Here is a 19,357-nt window from a genome sequence, read left to right on the forward strand (position 1 = left end):
GGTGAGCTGATCAGAGGGCTCATGGGTCATGTGACTCTCACTATAAAAGGGCTACAGGGGTCCCTCTTTTCCTTTTTGCTCTTCTGTCAAGTAACAACAGCCAAAAGGCCCTCACAGGTGCCTCGAGCTTGAATTTTAGTTCCTACACTGTCTGCTCAGTTGAGTGCATTCGGTCACAGTGGCACAAAACAGACCAAATCTATTAGCAGGACCATGAACTACACAAGCAAAAATGTCTGTCTAATTCAGCATGGGAGTAGATCTTGGTTAAAACAGAGACTATCCTTAGGGTGGTCCTTATGATGCAAATACCTTTCCCAGCTGTTCCAATTCAGAACACAGTCTCATAAGGTTTTTGTAGAATGTAGGAGTTTTCAGACCTTTCTTTACCAGTAACAGTTCTAGAAGGATTCTCTATGAAGCAGTAGCATAACAAAGAGGACAGTTTAATTTGATGGACAAGCTGAGCAGTTAGAGGGGCTTTGGCCTTGGTGTAATGCCTTCACTGGATACACCCTTCAGCAAGTCCACAGAGATAAAAAAATTGTCTCCAGGGTCTCTGTCATTTAGAAGATTTCCTAGAGATGAAATATCTTTCTGGATAATAACCATCTCTGTTCAGTGTTTATATAGATAATGGGTACATATTTCATCAGACATCTAGAACTCAAAAACATTGAGTAGTAGAATCTACAAAAAGCATAACTATACTTGTACTTAAATAAAAGTGTATTTGCTTGAGTGCTTTAGGTTTTTTGTTCCTAAAATATTTGCTTGTTTTGTGTCACTCCTTGAAAAGGATTTGTACTTTGTGCTTGGTTCCAGAATATGTGCAATTACATTTCTGTTTTGTTTCCCAGTATTTAATTATTAACCCATGAACTGAAGCCACCAATTCCTGAGTGCCCCTTTTCTTGGGCAGTTTATGTTCAGTCTATATTGCTTTTGGGTCAGTCTAGCCAAGGCAGTACCTGGCTGGGGGTGCCTGCTTATTGTTAGACTTTAATGCTTAGCTAGAATGCCCAGGGTTGGCAGGGTGGGCAGGGGTGAAAGGAGGAAGTATAAACGGTGGACTACTTGAAACCCAGCTCTTACAGCTCAGTAGTAATACTGTAAATGAAGGGCAAAACCAGTTAGAAATGACTAGCACTCTCCATATTAAAGTTACTACGATGTTACTGCTTTAAATGCTTTTTCAAATCAAATCTGCACTGAACACCAGAGGGACATGAAACCAAGATTTATTAAAGTATTTTAGCATATTTACAGTTGGAAGCCATGAATGCAATTCTCTGTGAATTCCAAAAAATATAGTTCTATCTCTTAAAACAAATTAACAGAGGTATCAATAGATTAGGATAAATATAACCTATCACAGAGATAAAATGCTTTGCATAAACAATCAACATTTCTCTAACCAATATGTATTATGTACAAAAATACACTTCATATGCTGACCAAGTAAGGTCAAGGGAGAAAAAAAAATACACACACACACACACTTTTACTATGTACAAATCAATATTGGTTCCATCACCCTTTCTTTTTAAAAATAAATACTTCATTTGGTTGCAAATAACATTTACAAGTTCAACTCACGAGCATTTCTCAGCTCTGACAAAATTAAATATGCAAACAAATTAGAAATACATATTTTTAAAAATTTTAAGGGAAAAATACCTGAATCCAATTAGCTTATGTTTCATAATATCCAAGAGCATGTAATGTAAGGTTTCATGTCTTTAAAGTGCCTTCTTTCCCAGATTGTCTTCATTATTGCTTAAAATCCCTTAGAGTTACTTTACAAACTGACCTAATAATTAAACAGAAAGGCCAAGGTTTTATCAAGTCAAATAGGGGACTACTTAGGGACGCGCTTACATTTTCCTCAAGTGCTTTAAAGAATGTGATTGTTAATCTGAAAATAACACACAGGGTCAGCATCCTGATTCAGATGAGGGGTAGATGCTGTAATGATGAGTAGTAATGAGAACACAGTGGCGGTAAAAAGCATTATGATTAAAAATGTTTGAGAAGAAGTCAGTTTGTTCAGCAGCATACTGAGTTGAGTCAAAAATTTAGTCTTACATATTGTAGCTGGTAACCTGAACTGATGTATACATGAATCAAAAAGTCTTCTAATTAGAGTTTTAAAGCAAAACCTATGAGAACTGAGGACTAGCACCACTCTCACTCACCCCAACTTTTTAAAAGCAGAATAAAATGGAAAAAAATGCATTTTTCCTCCTCTTTTATGGATTTTCCCTTTGCTAAGTGATGAGGTGGTGCTGACATTAACAAGAGGCAGTCGCAGGTGTGTGTCTCACTAGGGCTCCTTGGTGACAGGGTAGCTCCCCGTCCTAAAGACTGAGCAGGGGAACAGCGGTGTGAGAGGGCGGAGTAAGGGTAGAAGGAGACATTCCGTGTCTATGATGCAGGGAGGAGAAAAGAGCCTGGATCCGGCAGAAACTGTAAAGACACGGTCAGGAGAGAAGATCTGTAGCACGTGAGCCGAGGGGAGGCTGAAACGTAAGTACTAAAAGGAGGAAAGGTATGAAGTTAAGCACTGACTTGCATAGAAACAACATGGAGGTCTGTGGACACGCAGCCACATGGAAGAATGTGACATCCACGCAGTTATCAAACCAAGTGCGGACCAGTACTACTGGGGTACCTGCTTCACTAATTTAATATCTGGCACTGGACAATATAATATATCGGGCACTTCCCTTTGCCTAACACAAGGTTACTTGAATTCCCATTAGAAACCTGTCCATGATACAACGAAGACAAAAAGCAACAGCTTTCTAACAGAATGCACGACACTAATAAAATGCTGTTTTGTTCAAACTAGTTTTGTTCAAAGTTTCTTCCCTTCTGCTTTCTGCTTACTCCCTTCTTCCTTCGCTTGAAATCTCACGAGACTGATGAAGACAATCATACAGAGCAAATGCATTTTACAAAGCAGCGTCCAAGGTCCAAGTTGTCACTAAGAAAATCAGACTCCTAAGGACTCAAAAATTTACATTTCTGGCACATCTGATGCACATTAGGATGCTGACTGATTTCACTTAGGGTCTAGGCAAGCAGGACAATGCTTATTTTCCAGGCCAAGGAATGATCCTCTAAATCAGTGTTCAAGAAACTGTGCTCCCCACACTAGTCTAAATTACAATGTAAGGACAGAAACTCAGATGACTCAGTGACATTCTTTCTCTAAAGATTCTTTAAAAAGAATCCAATTTCTAATTTTAAAGATTCTACCTTTATAGGGGTATATTTCAATTGAACTTATCTTCTTTATGCATTGGTAGCCAGATAGATGGAAAAAATACAATCATATCCAGGGACAAGTTGATAACAAAGATGAAAAAGAGCTATTTATAGTTCACAGAACTATATTGAACATACAAAGATTTTAAATATCTTTTTCATTCCTTATTAAGGAGTACAATTTTGTATGCCATATCCTCCTTTTTATAGATCTCATGGAAATAAACTAGAATTCAAAATCTACCCCAAGAATTTCCAGAGGGTAATTCTTTCCAGAACATCTCTTATCCATGCCTTGGGGTAGACAGTCACATACCTGTGAACTCAGAGGTCTATGGGACAGAGGTTATCTAATTGATGTCAACTTCTTTGGTTATCAATTTCAGCCTAATTTTATGAGATTATTGCATTTTGCTACCCCAATGCTATTTAGTTTCATTAAAAAGAAAACCTCAGAGAATTAGTTGGATTATTAGCCTTTGGATTTTCTCTATATTGAAGAGAAGATTTAAAAATTAGGACATTATTAGCGCATAGGTAGACTGTAGAATAGATTGGTGGCTTCATCTATCACTTTCATGTAAAAACTAAGATTAAATCAGTCTTCCACAGACCAGTAATTGATAAAATATGCCATCCAGTCAGTCCCATCTGTGGAAGGCAGACCTACTGCATGAGACTTGATTTGCTTTCTTGAGGTCTCTGTTGACAAAAAACTCATAGTGTCTTAAAAGCTAGCCAGCCTTTTAATATCATATTTCTAAGTTGTAAACCACACAGGATTCCCCAAATATAAAGTTTACATCATGTTATTGGTTACGAGTCTTGTAATAAATGAGAGTCTTGGGGAGTTTGTGAGTTGGCTTCCAGTGTAAGACATTAAAACTCTCTTAAACACGTTACTGTTAAGCAAAGCACTCATCTGGGAGAGTTTGGTAGATGCCTGGCTCCTTGGGAAGATGAATGAAGAACTAGGAGGCTAAAATTCAGTGCCTTTAACAGCTGATGCATATTTTAAAAAATGACACAAAATGGGCCTGTCACGTCCATATAGCTGTGTACCCAGCTTGAGTATGGGCCAGTTCAACGGCTTCTGGAGTTCCGGGTACTGTTACCTGAGTCTAACGGACAAAGATGTGCTGAGCCACGTTTCTTAAGGTGCTTTTCTTACCATTATGTTTTCTAAACAGCTGAATTTTTTCTCTCTAGTTAGAAATGCATCCACCAATTATCTGCATTTTGGTAAAGCATATCCATTCTTTTCAAATTCCATGAGCGTGGCCACATGGATTTCTTTTAATGATGTTGCAGCTTTCCTTATATAAGAGGACAAAGCAGTTGACACAAATGAAAACTCACTTCTCTATTCAGTCTACTCATTCAGTGGTCAGGTCCCTATAGGTGAAATAACTAATCTGTAAAATGTAATTATGGTATTCTGGGCTGTCCGTAACTGGTGACCCCTTCTACTTGGTCATACGTTCTTTTTCTTTTTTGTCTTTTTGAGATGTGGTTTCACTATGCAGCTCAGGCTGGCCTTGAACTCACTCTGTAGCCCAGGCTGGCCTCTAACTCACAATGATCCTCCTGCCTCAGCCATTTGAGCGTTGGGATTATAGGTGTGTGCCACCCCATCCAGGCTGCTTGGCCATATTTTCTGTTTTTGTTTTCATTTTCCAGGTGAGCTGTCTCTCTCTTGGATAAGAGACATACAGCATACTTCCTGATACTTGAACTTCAGAGGTCTGATGCTTTTTATCTAATGGGTCTGTATGTTTTTGTGCTATAGCTGCTATAGCTGTCTATTTGATGATTATTCCCAGTAGCTCATGCAAGAATCTGAACTGCTATCAGTCTGTGCCCTCAGACTTAAGAATTATCTTTGCTACGAAGAGAAAAGGTGATTATAAGGTGAGGTTTCTTAGCATCTGCCTAGAAAGTCATGCATGAGTGTCTGGCTAAATATGAGGTGGTAATCCTTATCATTTTTCTCTCTAGTTTGGGAATGCTGGTACTGGGGCAGTCTGCAAAGTCCTGCCTACCTAAAGTACCTAAATACCAAGCGCCACGGCAATGACCCGTTCTCTGAGAAAAACGCAGACATCTCTGCTGCATTTAACATAATCTCAACTGCATTTCAGACCATTTTAAAGGTCTGCAGGTTGTTTTAGATGGCCTGCCTGGAACAAGCTTTAAAGTTAATTTTTAACTTTAACAGTTAATCTTTATTTAGCATGAATTTAAGTCAGAAATGAAGGCTGTGTTCACAGCGGTGGCTTTGTAGAGGGGCATCCTAGATACAGGATGGGGTTCAAACTGGGAGAGAGTGAGGGAGATTCTGCCAAGGTTTCTTAACACACTTATATAAGACATTCAATTAATGAGACAAGGCCACTCTGCCTCCCCTGCAGAGTATATAAATCTGTCCTTCAGAAAAGGATATTTTACAGAACATTTTTAGTCTGTTCTCTAGAATGAAATACCAAGTGGACTGTATTTCTCTAACTCTCAAATTAATGCTTCCATCAGTTATGATTCATCCCTGGGTCACTGAGGTGGTGTCCTTAAGGGCATGGGACACCTCCATGGCATTTCAGGAGCGTCCCACTTAAGAGGCCTGCTGCAGACAGCACGATTCCACTGAGCACTCTCACCCCTGCTACTTTTGTCAGTCTTGTAGGGACCTAGAGGAGCTGACCGGAGCTCACTGTGCTGACCACACAGATTTTCACTGAATGGGCCAAACTGGAACTTTTCTTTTGTACCACACCAGCAGGAGTGGCGTGACAATAAGAATTTCTTAGTGTCATTTTTTGTTTTTGTTTTCCTCAAATTTTAATGTTTGACATGTTACAAATAGAAACATGTAAAGACAGATTGCTGGTTTGAGGGAAAAAATGTCAGGAAGAAGTTGAAGGTGATTTTCCTCTGTGACTCAAGAGCCAGGATCAGAAAAAGCTACTTGTGCCTGCTACTCCATTCCAAGTTTAATAGTAATAGAATCACTGCTGTTTACTTTTCTGTGAAGAACGTCTTTCCCCTGCCATTACATGTTCTGACAGCAAATACCTCTGGCTCACCTGCTCTACATGCCTGTTCATCATGGCCATGACAAAAGGCAGCCAGTAATGGGACTGGAAACTGCTTCCAGAGGTAGTGGGAGAGGTCCAGCCTCAAGTCCAGAAGGCGATGTAGAATTGAGCTGCATGTCAAGACGGCACTTCCCAGTCACAAGATTTCTGAACCATGAAAGGGGCTCTGCCTACGAGTTACCTGTCCAAGTGGGTGGTCTGACCCCAAGGTTGTCCCTTCTCAATTATTACTGCTTTTGTTCTGGGGGAAGGCAGAGTTTCTACAGCCCCAGGAAGCCACAGGAACTGACAGAAAAACAAAAGAATAGGTGTCTCTCAGTGGCTGTTAACTCTTAATATCTTCCACAATGAAGTTGATAGTTACTTATAAACTGTTCACCTACATAGAAGTGTATTTTATTTCTTTTTCATTACACAAACAATAACAAGCAAATCATTGCCCTCCTCTACAAAATACAGTCTTAAGCCTCTCCAAAAATAGTTGTGGTAGGTTCCAATGTTTTTGACCAGAGAGAAGCTATTAGAGTTTGGTGCAATAGGATAAAAATTAAGAACAATAACTGAAATAGTAACATGTAAAAACCAAGGCTCAGAGTCTCCCAAGGCAACTGTCACGGAAGAACTTTTCCTTTCCATAGCAGGGTTATACATACCAGAGTGTGGCTTACAAAGCCTGAAATCTAACCCTTAGTGTTTTTTTTTAATCCTGGTATTTCTTCCCATCTTCTAGTGGAGTTTGGACTAGGTACAAGAAACAATTAACAAATATTCCTCAGTGTTCCCTTAAATAGCTTCTCACTGTTCCTGGGGCTTAATAAGGGACTTCTTACAAGAAGACATAGTGCCTTTACCGTAGATGCCCTCAAAAAGAAATGAACAAAGCAAACATTTAATGAGAAATCTTTCAAGTGTTTCCTGCAGCACTGAGGTCGTGGATAAGGATGCAGGGTCCTCTATCTGCACCCCATCATTTTCCTGTATCTCCATCTTAGTTTGTGGTCACACTGGCTTCTTTCTGACGCAGTCTTTCTTTCTGTTAAGGGGGAAAAGGAAATTATTCTTATTGTCATTTTTTGGTTTTGTCTTTCTCAACTTTTAATACATTTCTAAAATTCTGGTCTAGAATTCTGAGTAGAATTATACAAGTGCCCTAGAAATAATCATCTATCCTTCTTTCTACAAAACCTGTTGCCTCTTCCTCCTATTAGCCCATTACTTTTACTCCTCTGTAAACAAGGAAAATAGTGAGCATCCAGCCAGTCAACCTACTATCCCCATCTAGAACGCCGATCTTCACTAGACCAGGCTGTCTGCTTTCTCTCCTTTATATGTGATGAAAGACTATAACTTTGCAATGTTACTCAATGACTCCTCGCACCCCATCTCTGGCCAGCTGTTGGCACTAAGGAACTCTCAAGAGATAGTTTTTAGGAAGTCTAGATAGGAAACAGCAAAAGCAAAACCTCATTTCCTAGTTGAATGTATCTGCCAGGAGCAACTTGGCAGAAATGAACAATGGCCACGTGGAACGAAGAGGGCCAGATTCTATCTCTGCAGATGGGCAGAAGTGCCCATTCTGACATAGGTGCTCTGCTCTGTTCTCTCTGCCCCACCAGCTCGGGGATGCCTGAGGTCTGCTGGAGAGACGCAGAAGGAGCCAAGGACTCTCACTCTCTCACTGTCTCCATAACTCTATGGAAATCAATTAAGCCTGGTAAGGATGGGGATGTCTGCTTCTGGGGGCGGGCAAACAGAGGCTAGAAGGGAAAGGGAGATGGGCTCCTTTAAAAAGAGCAGGTGCAGAGAGAAACCTTTTGAGAACAGATCTTTGGCTGGTTATGAGCTAGTAGCTGTGGTGTTGCAGTAAGTATCGAAATTGGATTGGACATAAACTCAAGTTGATGAGTTTTTACACACTTATCATGACTTTGGACTCATCCCAGACTGGAAAATTGACTCAAAAATCAGTTTACAATCTTTTCCCTAATTTGCCAAGACCATCACAAACAGACAATGTAACAATCCTAACATAGTCTCAGATCACAAACAGGGGCTTGATCACAGAGGAGTACTAAGTTCATAGCTTCTGTTTTATCTGGCAGAGTTGACCCCATTCTCTCTGTCCTTAATGAACTGGTTTGGCTGTAAAAGTCAGGGTCAAACCCAGCATACATGACATAGGGAAAGGGCTAGAGGCTGAGGAAGGAGGGAGATAAAAAGCAGAATTAAGTCCATAGTTGAAAATCACACAGATGAGTGTAATGAATGCACCACCACATGGGCACAGAGCTTATATGCATCCAGACTGGGGCAGTGGACACTGATTCTGTTCACCTCTGTGGGACTAACACCTCTACTTCTTGTTCAACTTCATGCAACTCTCATTTAGCAACAAATGGGGTTGCTAGTAGTGACACTGGGGACAATGATCTCATTTTATTATTTAGACTTCACTTGGATCTTCAAACAATTTTAGGCAGCCCCCCCCAGAGTCAATGTAATATGAAAGGATCACATGTTATGAGAACAATTACAGAAGGCTGGGCTCAAAAACCAAAGTGAAGACAGTGATAATACATTCATTGTCAGGGTCACCCAAAGCTGGTGGAGTCCACATAACAAGGAAAATAGTTAACATTTACCGAGCTCCCATTATGTGTAAGGTACTTTCTAGGCACTTCCCCACTTTCCTCAAAACAGTCCTAAATCAAGGTAGTATTATTTCCTTTCTTTTTCTACTCTCTTGACAAAGAGGTGAAGTAACTTTACTAAGGTTTTATGACTATTGTGGCAATGCTGGAATTTGAATGTAGGTAGTCCCTTTCCCAATATCCTTAGTTCCTACATTTAGCTATTCTATTGTCCATAACATTTAGGAGGGAATTCACCAGGATCCTCATTGAAAACTACACTTTCAAGGACACCTCAAACTTAGAATGACTGAACAGATTTGCTGGTTTATTTCCCAGGAAGAGATTCAGGTGACTGAAATTCTGGTCCTGGTTTTTGGTATCTATTTGCCAAAAACACTAGACAGACATGTTTTTCTGCAACTGAACTTTCTCAACCATCAAAATAGCCTATCCTGCCCCTTCCCTAAAAGTGCAAAAAGGAACTGATGAAGGTAAATAAACCACATTTCAAGGGAGAAATGAATAAGGACAATTGTGATGTGGGTGGAGTATGAGAGGGCATAAAATGCCAAATGATGAAATTTGGCCTATTAGAAATAACCTTGGCTGAGTTTGCAGGGAAACATATAAAGCCATGTTTTGCTCCTTTATCCTCACATTCTGTTTTACCATACGCTACTCTGCACGAGAACTGAGGGTCTTAAACACTACGTTTCATCCCTGAGTTTTATTCTTTAAATTTAGACATTCTGGGAGCACCTCAGTTATAATAAAAAATCGGGAGACTCTTGAAAAATGCATCTTACCAGACTAGCTGTGGGATTGATTTTTTTTGTTTCCACTTTCTTCTCTGATGTCAATTTGCTGACTGAAGCTTGCGCCATTTTCAATCTGAAACAGGAACAGGGAGAAAGAAGATGGGAGGAGGAAAAGGAAGAAAGAGGCAAAAAGAACAAAAAGGAAGAAGTCAGATTAAATAAAGCTCACATGCTTCTCAACAACCAGTATTTTGAAATAGCAGTTGCGCATCACTTCACAATCATGATGTATCTGAGAAATTCACTGTTAGCTGACTTGGTCACTGCAAGCGTCATGGTATACACTTACACTAAACCTAAATGGTAAAGCCTACCAGAGGCTAGGACATAAGTCTCTACAAGTTACTGTATTAAACACAGTAGGCAAATGCTACACAATGGTTAAGTAATTGTTATATAGCTATGTCAAAGCACACAAAAGGCACTGTAAAAATACTAGACAGAAGGAATTGTTTTAGGTCCATTATAATCTTTCAAAACCACTGCTGTACATAATATCTGCTGTTGACCAAAATGTTGTTATACCATACATAACTATGTGAATAACTTTTCAAAGCTGTCCATTATTAAATTCTACTCTAATCAGGTGTTAAGTCTTCTCTTCTGCTTTACCAAAACTAAATTTGTTTTCCACTGGGTAAAATGCTCACCAAGATGACCAGTAGGAGTCTATGGTCTTGTGAACAATGTTTCCGATAAGTAGAATATTATGTACTCAGAGCATTATTTATATCAATGCCGTCAGGCTTGTTTCCTGCTTAGCAGAGAGACAATTTTTAAAACTGAAGTTTGTAGAAAACATGTGAAACTCCAAACATTAAAATTTACCCATTCACATCAATTAAATGAAAACACAACCGATAGAATGGGGATTCTACCTGATAAGGGATTCATTTCCTGAACATTATAAAGAATCTTTATGACTCAAATAAAAACAAATTACTCTTTTATCACAGTAGGCAAAAGATTTTAACAGATACTTCTTCAAAAATGAAAAAATGCAAATGGTTAACCAGTATCTGAAAAGAAACTAAACATCATTAGTCATCAGGGAAATGAGGTACACAAGGTATTAGAAGTGAAGAAGTGGAGAAATTAAAACCTTTGAACTCCTGAGGGGGCTGCAGTTTCTCAAAATACTAAACACGGAATATACAACTGTTATGGTTATGGTATAAAATGTCCCCTAAAAGTCTGATGTTTTCATCAGTGGGGCTTCTGGAAAGTGCCTGGATCATGGAAATGCTGTACTCAGCATAATAAATTTATAGCTGAATATGCTGTTGGGGGGGGGTACCAGCTGAAGACAAGTCACTCGGGGTGAGCCCTTGGAGGCTGTATCTCCTGCTTTGGCTCCTTCCTGTCTTCCTCCTTCCAGGATGATGAACATTGAGCAGCTTTTCTCCACCACAGTTCGTGCCTTGGAGCAAGCCAAACATGGACTGAACCCTCTGAAACAGTGATGAATCCTTCCTCCTTTATGCATGTCAGGAACTTTGTTCTAACAACAGGAAAACCAACTAATACAGGAAATCTGTATTAGAATATGGGGCCATTATTATGACTATACCTAACCACGTGATTCAGAACTGGTGTGCAGAAGTGCTTTATAAAGGTTTGGAGATGTCAACGAGAGAAACCCTAGAATGCTGTAAAAGGTTTATGGACAGTTCCGGTCAGAGTTCAGAAGACCAGAATGCTGACATGGAATGAGGACAGTAAAGGCCAGGCTCCTGAGGTTTCAGGTGTGCATGAGGACTTTATTGGGAAGTAGAGGACATGTGTTTTACATTCTGGAAAAGAACTTGCATATTTGGTACATATTAAGACTTTGAATGAGGCTGAGTTTAAAGATACTAGATTAAGTAATCTGGCAGAGGAAATTTCAAGGCAGCTCAATGTTTATTCTGTGGCATGGACACTTCTGACTGCTTTTAACCAGATTTATATTAATCACTGGAAACAAAAAGTAGAGCCAAAACATCTGAAAAATTTTCAGATTGGCTAGAAAAGAAACATGTATAAAGTAGAAGCTAAGAGAGGCTTGGTTGCTGAAGAGATTAGTGTCATTAAAAAGAAACTAAATACTTTGCCCTGGGACATTGGGAAAGATGTCATGAAAATACCCATGAAAGGCCTGAATCCAACCATTACAGACTCAGTGGTATAAAAGTATAATCTTCCTCGAAACACTTTGCTTGAAAAAGAGTGCCCTGCTCACTCAGGGAAGTCTAGGGAAATGTTTCTTTGAGGTTAGTCAAATAAGTACTCAAGAAACCAAAGCAGTCACCATCCAAGGGAGCCTAGCTATTGCTTAAGCTGGTGGCAGACTCTGGCATTATAAACATGGTGCTGGTTTTACAGGTATACGGAATACAAGAATTATGAGGTTATGAAAACTTCCATCTAGATTTAAAAGGAAATGTATAGCACGGTTGAAGTTCTTGCCAGGAGTCCCTGAGAGGATGAAGCATGAAGCTGTAAGAGTGAAGCTGAAGCTGCAAAGGATATCCTAGGAAGTTGGAAATGACAGGAACTTGTGAAATCAGGTGAGGAAATCTGGAGGCAGTGAACAGAGTTAGTTCAAAAGAGGATATGTAGGGCATAAACCAGCAAGGTCATAGGGGATGAGATACCTAAGCTCTTTGGAACTCATATCATACCACCATGTGCCCTGATATTCGACACAGAGCTTGTCTTACTTTTCTTGTTGCTTAGACAAAATACCTGACACCCAAAGTTAGGTGAGAAAAGGTTTATTTAACTCACAGTTTGTAGAGGTTCCAGTCACAATTGGCTGGCTGCATGGCAGGGTGGCATGGAAGAGGAGTATCACAGAGCAGAAGACAAGCAGCAGCAGCAGCAGCAGCAGTGACTAACAAGTAATGAACACAAGCAGGGATAGGGAGCCACTCTCTGTCCCTTAAATCTTATCCAGGCTACAGGCCCCTAAGGCAGGCAGCACTCACACCCAGGGTGGAGTACTCTTCATCCTACCCAGAGTGATACCAAACCAATAAGTGGACTAATTTGGGAATCACACATTCTTGATCTCAACATCACATACTCCAGATCCAATCACCTCTGAAAAGCTCCACTGGTGATGGCACAACGGTTGGGGGAACATCTAGACACAAGCCATAACAGGTTACAGAATTTGATGTTTACATTGTAGAGTTTTGGACTTACTTTGGTTTGATTCCTTTCTGTTTCTCCATTCCTCCTTTTAGAATGTGAATATTTAACCCATGCATGGCATGGGGGAAGTATTTAACTGTCTTTTTGATTATTACAGGTTCTCATAGCTAAGAGTATGTTTTAAGTTTCAGGAGACCTAAGACTTGGACTTCTGAGCAATGCCAAGCCTGTTAAGATTTTGGTGGTTCTTGGAGATGGACATTATGCATTTTGCATAATGAGATGAGCATGGACCTTCTGGGTACCAGGGATAGAATGTTAATAGTTTAAACCTAAAATGTTTCCCAAAAGATTTTTGAAAGGTGACTGGGTCGTGAGGGCACTATACTTCTTACTGCATTAATCCACAGAAGAGCTCACAGCTGAATGTACTGCTGGGAGGTGAGCCCCACGGGAGGAAGCGGGTCTCTGTGGACATGCCTTTGCAGGTTCCTCCCTGTCTTTTTCTGATTCTTGGCTGGCAGGGGTTGAGCAGCTTTCTTCTGCCATCTCAGTGCTGTGAACCAAAATAACTCCTTCTTCCTTCAAGTTATGCATATCAGGTCCTCTGTCCCAGCAATGGAAAAGCTAACAAATACTCCATGTGACCCAGTAAAGTTCTACTCCCAAGTATATACATACAAGTATGATTAAAAATGTATATTCGGGAAGAACATGGCGGATAGATAGCAGCAGCCTCGGAGGCTCTCTGAGAAACCGCACTTGAAATCCAGGAATGGTGCCAGGCAGGAAGTCCTAGGCAAGGCGGGATATTCTTTGCTGACCCAGGAACGAACTAAATTAAGAGAAACCAACTGGAAACACAATCCCGGTGATACAGCAGGAAAAGATAAGGTCTCAGCACGGAAGCTGGACCCCACGCTATGGGAAATTGTGACTTGAATTACCTGCAGTCGCTGTTGTGTCCTGGTCGGCATAGTGGGGAAAGAGGCGTGAAAGCTCGGAGAGTGGGAAGCATTGGAAGGAGTTGGGAGCGGGACTGGCCTGGTGCCCTGCATCAACCTGCGGTGAGTGAGCGAATCGGGACCCTTCCATAGAGGAGGAGGCTTCAGTGGAGGACATACTTGGACTGGGCAGATTTCCCAGAACGAGATGCCACAGTGACTTCAGTCACATATCGCCCTCTCAAGTGGGATTGGTGGGGAGTGCCTGGCCTGCAAGACGCCACTAGCTGAGACCCAATAGGCTAGCCCAACTCAGGTCCCAGTGCCTGGAGGTGCACCCTAGCAGTGAGGCCTTTCAGTAGGTTGACCTGGAGGGGCAGGCCCGGCATAGACTGCCCAGGTCTGTGTCTCCCTGGTGCACTGCGATGGGTGGTAACACCTAGCTGGCGCAATTCAAACAGACTGTGGCTGACAGGGAAGGAAGCTGGGCCTCCTATAAATGCTTAAATATAAGGAACAAAGAATATGGAAGAGGGAGCAAGAAGAAAGGGTCCTCGGCCCCCAATCCTGAGAAACATACAATAGCAGACACGGCACCAATAGACATAAAGCACTATCTCCAGAGCCTCATAGACGAGTTCAGGAATGAAGTTATTAATGACCTGAAACAAGACATAAGCAGAATAGTTAGAGAAATGCTAAGCACCACTCAAGAAAAAACAGATGGTGGAATGGAAGAACAGAAAAAAAGGGGAGAATTGTTTAATGGAGAAGATAGAGAAAACATAGAATACATAAAGCTGGTTCAAAGAGATTACGGAAACTAAAAACTCTATTGAAAACTGGCATAACAGCTTGAAAGAAACTAAGGACAGATTATCTGAACTGGAGGGAAGATTTGTAATATGGGAGCATGAAATGAAAAACTTCTTAAAAATAACAAAAAAACCAAACAGCAACAATGCAAAAACTAGATGATAAGAGGATCTATAACTTAAGAATTAAGAACATAAGAGAAGAAGTAGGGACACAAACAAATGGACTACAAAAGCTATTCACAGAAATAATCCAAAAGAATTTCCCTAATTTAGCAAATGGTAAAGATACTCAGATATATGAGGCATACAGGACTCCAGCCACCTATAACCCAAACAGAGCTACACCCAGGCATATAATAATCAAAATCCTAGAAAGCCAATATAAGAACAGAATATTAAAAGCCGTCAGAGACAAGAAACAGATCACTTACAAGGCAACACCCATCAGAATTACAGCAGACTTCTTGGCACAAACCATCAAATCACAAAGAGCGTGGGGGGAAATAATTCAAGCTTTGAAAGATAATAACCTCCAGCCAAGATTGATATATCCTGCACAACTGTCCCTCGAAACTGATGAAACAACAAGGTGCTTCCAGGATAAAGAGGAACTAGGGGAATTTGCAACCATTAATTCAACTCTACAGAGAATACTGCAGGATAGTCTAAAAAAGGAAAATACCAAGATTCCAGAAATAGTGGCAGAGAGGCCACAATGAATGGAGCAGAAAATGAAATGAAGACAAACTGACAACAAACAACAGAAAAAGAGCTCAACAGAAATGAGGCAGAGAAGATCGGAAGGTAGGAACAGCTATTTTGGAGAAAACAAGACATCATAATAGCTAGTGCTGATTTAGTATCATCTTGTTTTGAAGTCCCATCAAACTTGTATTCTTCTGTCTCCATTGGTCTTAAAAGGTTGTATCTTATGGATTTTATTATATATGATAATATAAGCAAAAACTTTTATAGACAAGGAGTTTATATAGAAATCATTGTTCATTTTCTGTTAATTGGTTCTAAATACCCTGTAATAATGTCATTCTCTTGAATGGTTTTATAGTGTCTTGATATGTTTGGTACTACAGTATAAGAAGTTATACTCAAAGATTTCAAGGAAAGAGACACTATGGTAACTATTTTTATGTCAGGATATCTTGTGGTGAAACACTATTTTGCTTAAATGGTTATTTTTTGAACTGTGCTATTCTGTTGTTATGCCCTCTTTTATCTCAATCCCCTTCTTTTGAATTATTTACTTTTTTCTTTTTATTTTTCTAATTAAGGGAAAAATAAATAAAAAATAGCAGGATATATTATAGTAACCTACTTTGATTTCCTATTAACTTGATTTGAAATCCTGTATTGCCCTCACCATATTGTTTTGACTGATTTTCCTCTATTCTGCTTTGCTTGATAGTACCAAGTTCGAAAGTACAGGCATAACTGTGAAGACAATAAGAATCATTATGATGCCCATTCCAGTTGACTATTATTTTCTTTTAAAATCCTGTAATGTCTCCAATGCTTTGGTTTTATTCTTTACTGTTTAGTTCAATTTTATTATAACTGCCAATTCTTCTTAAAATAGCAAGAGGCAGTATGGTAACCATTGTTGATCACCTTATATTTTGTTTTTACATTATCCATTATGTCCATCCCTTTGATTTGAGTGACTCTGTTCTGATAGGTCGCATTTGGTTTTACTCTCTTCAAAAAAAGTAATAAGAACTGTGGGAGTAATAAAACCCAAAATGTGTAATTGTCATTGTACAAAAGAAAAGAAAAGAAAAGGAAGTGCTCTAAAGGTTATAACTGCATATATGTTTAAGTGTATAAGACAGATAACCATATTACTGAGTGTTTTTTGGATCATGGAACAAAACTGTTCGCACTCTCACTGTTTGAAGGTCCACTTTATATGCTTCAATTTTGTAACTTGAACAACTGTAAGATGAGAATATGTAATGTATTAACTAGCGATTTCTGTTTATTTTTTAAATTTTGTATTACTTGTACCCTTTTTCTGTTTTTTTCCTTTTTCTCCTTAAATTAAAAAAATGTATATTCATATGAAATTTGCATGCAAATACTCAAATTGGCATTATTCATAAATATCAAATCCAGGGGCTGGGGATTTAGCTCAGCGGCATAAGCGCCTGCCTTGCAAGCAGGCAGTTGTGAGTTCGATCCCCGGTACCGATAAAAACTAAAAAGACAAAAATATATCAAATCCAGAAACAACTCAAATTTTCATCAACTGATGAACAGATAAAGAAAACTTATATACCCATACAATGGAACATTTCTAAAGCATAAACAGAAGTTAAATGTTGATACATGCTACAACATGGATGACCTTAAAAACATAACGCTAAGTGAAAGAAGCTAGTCACACAAAGATATGTTGTATCATTCTATTTATTTCAAATGTCTAGAATAGGTTAAATCCATAATGAAAAGTAAATTAGTAGTGCCATATCTTAGGGTTTGGAGAAAATGTGGAGTGACTGCTAATAGGTAAGGGATTTCTTTTAAAATTAGACAGTGGTGATGATTGTGCATATAATCTTGAGAATATAGTAATCAACATGAAACTGTACACTTTACAAAAAGGGTAAATTTTGTAATATGATGATTATATATTGATTAAGTTGTTATAAAAATTTATCACTCCAACATGATACATCCTTCAGATTGGCAGATCTTATTCAGTACCAACTGTTAGGCTATGGAGAAATGAACTGCTACACAACAACCTAGGGACTACACACTGGTACAGTTGGCTCTGGACAAGTAAACCTGACAACATGCATTCTCTGAGAGCTATCAGTCCCTCCTCTGTGGAGACAGGTCCAACAGAAACTTCTCTACACAGACCCAGGACCTCTACTCTGGCATTTCATGGGACAATAAAGAGGTAGAAACAATGGAATGATTGGGGTCAGGGGAGGTGGTGAATACATGTTAATAGCAATAATAATGAACATTTGCTGGGAACTTAATCTGTGCCAGATACTGTTGTATCTCCTTTATTTGAATTAAATCATTTAATCTACCTACCTACCTACCTATCTCCCTATCCATTCAACCATCCATCCATCCATTCCAGTGTTGGCCACCTATAATTCAAATGATGGTCAGGGTGCCCTTTTTATTTTTATTAGTGCATGTTCACAATACAGAGAATGATTAACACTCAGCATGGAGAGTTAGTGCATGTACATAACACATCTGAATTCTTTTTATGTCCCCCTCCTCCTTCCCCTTCCCCTTATAAACCACTTTAAAGTCCTGTAACAATCCTGCAATACAGAAATTTCATTGTTTAATTCCATGGGTCACAACTACCATGTAGTCTTGTTTGTATATTATATTTGATTAGTGGAATATGGCATAACTCTGAAAAGGAATGAGTTAGATCTACACATTTTACAATCACAGCCATGAGAAATGTGTTTTTGAGAGGGTAAGAAATCATTCAGAGCAACTCAGTGAAGAGTCCGTGCAGTATCACAGCCAATGGAGTTAATTTTCAGCCCCATCATTTACTAATTGTGTAACCCTGTACAAGTGATCTCTATGCAGCGCCTTGCTAATAATAATGCTTGCTACATAATAAGCTCTTTGAAAGGATCTAGGTAATAAAGCTCCAGGCACAAGGTAGCCAGTCAATACATGTTAGCTACTATTGTTATCATGCATGCAATATGACACACTGTATGCAGGTTATAAAATAGTAACCACGAAACATATGGTCACAGATGTCTGCATGTGTATGTACACAGACAAACTTCTACCTATATTTATGTACATATACAAGTATATGTACACACATTCAAAACAGACCTGTAATTGTTTGGACATGGAATGCCTCCTAAAGGAGCATGTGTTGAGATTTAGTCTTCAATACTTCCATGTTCAAAGGTGGTGCCATACTGTCAAGGGGTTAATCCACCAATAGATTCATAGCTGAATAGGTTATTAGGAGGTAGTGCCTCATCTGTCTGCATATCTGTCTGTCTCTCTTTCCAAATGACTATGGACAAAACTCTGAAATTTTGAGCCAAAGTAAATCTTTCCTCCTTTAAATCAATTTTCTTATAGCAACTGAGAGATAAAACAGTGACTATTTTCATGAAAGAGATTACTGCTAAAAAGGTGGAGAAAGAGAGTAAGACTGGGGTAACATGCCAAACAATTTCATTTCTAATCTAGAGTACTTATAATGTTTAATTTTTAATTAAAAATTTTAAAGAATATGTGACAATGTTAATAGACATAATTCTAGGTGATGAGAACATAGTGTATCATGTCACACTATGTACTTGTCTTTATTCTCAAAATTCCTTCAAAATATTTAAAAAATCTCAACTATTTAAAGATCTGCCAGTTTAAAGATGTTTAAAAAAAACTAGAAAGCCTTTTCTTTAGGAGGCCAATAACAATTTTTCACTCGATATCAGTCGCATACTTGTTAGCATGTACAAATGGCTGTGTGGTTTGGCTCTTAGCTGATTTTGTACAATTTGCTTAAAACACATACTTAGTAATACAATCTCCTGCCCACATGCAGAACTTAGCTCCAATGAATTCAACATGCTGTCTGGTGCACCAGAAAATAAGTAAAAATGAGAC

The 19,357-nt window shown here is 39.1% G+C and overlaps 1 protein-coding gene across 8 annotated transcripts in view; it reads right to left on the reverse strand.

Moving 5' to 3' along the window:
* Positions 1-1,225: 1,225 nt before the first annotated feature.
* Fmn1 (formin 1) overlaps positions 1,226-19,357 on the reverse strand; it is a 400,542-nt gene continuing 382,410 nt past the window's right edge. For all 8 annotated transcript variants that reach the window (XM_063250323.1, XM_063250322.1, XM_063250324.1 and 5 more), the window contains 2 exons: positions 9,805-9,889; positions 1,226-7,398 (listed from right to left, as the gene is read on the reverse strand). In XM_063250323.1, coding sequence (XP_063106393.1) covers positions 7,354-7,398; positions 9,805-9,889 — 130 coding nt within the window. In that variant the 3' untranslated portion in view covers positions 1,226-7,353. The remainder of the gene's footprint in view (positions 7,399-9,804; positions 9,890-19,357) is intronic.

This window comes from Cavia porcellus, unplaced genomic scaffold, assembly GCF_034190915.1.
Source record: "Cavia porcellus strain 051 isolate PalLab524CR breed Dunkin Hartley unplaced genomic scaffold, mCavPor4.1 scaffold_6, whole genome shotgun sequence".
Lineage (NCBI taxonomy): Eukaryota > Metazoa > Chordata > Mammalia > Rodentia > Caviidae > Cavia > Cavia porcellus.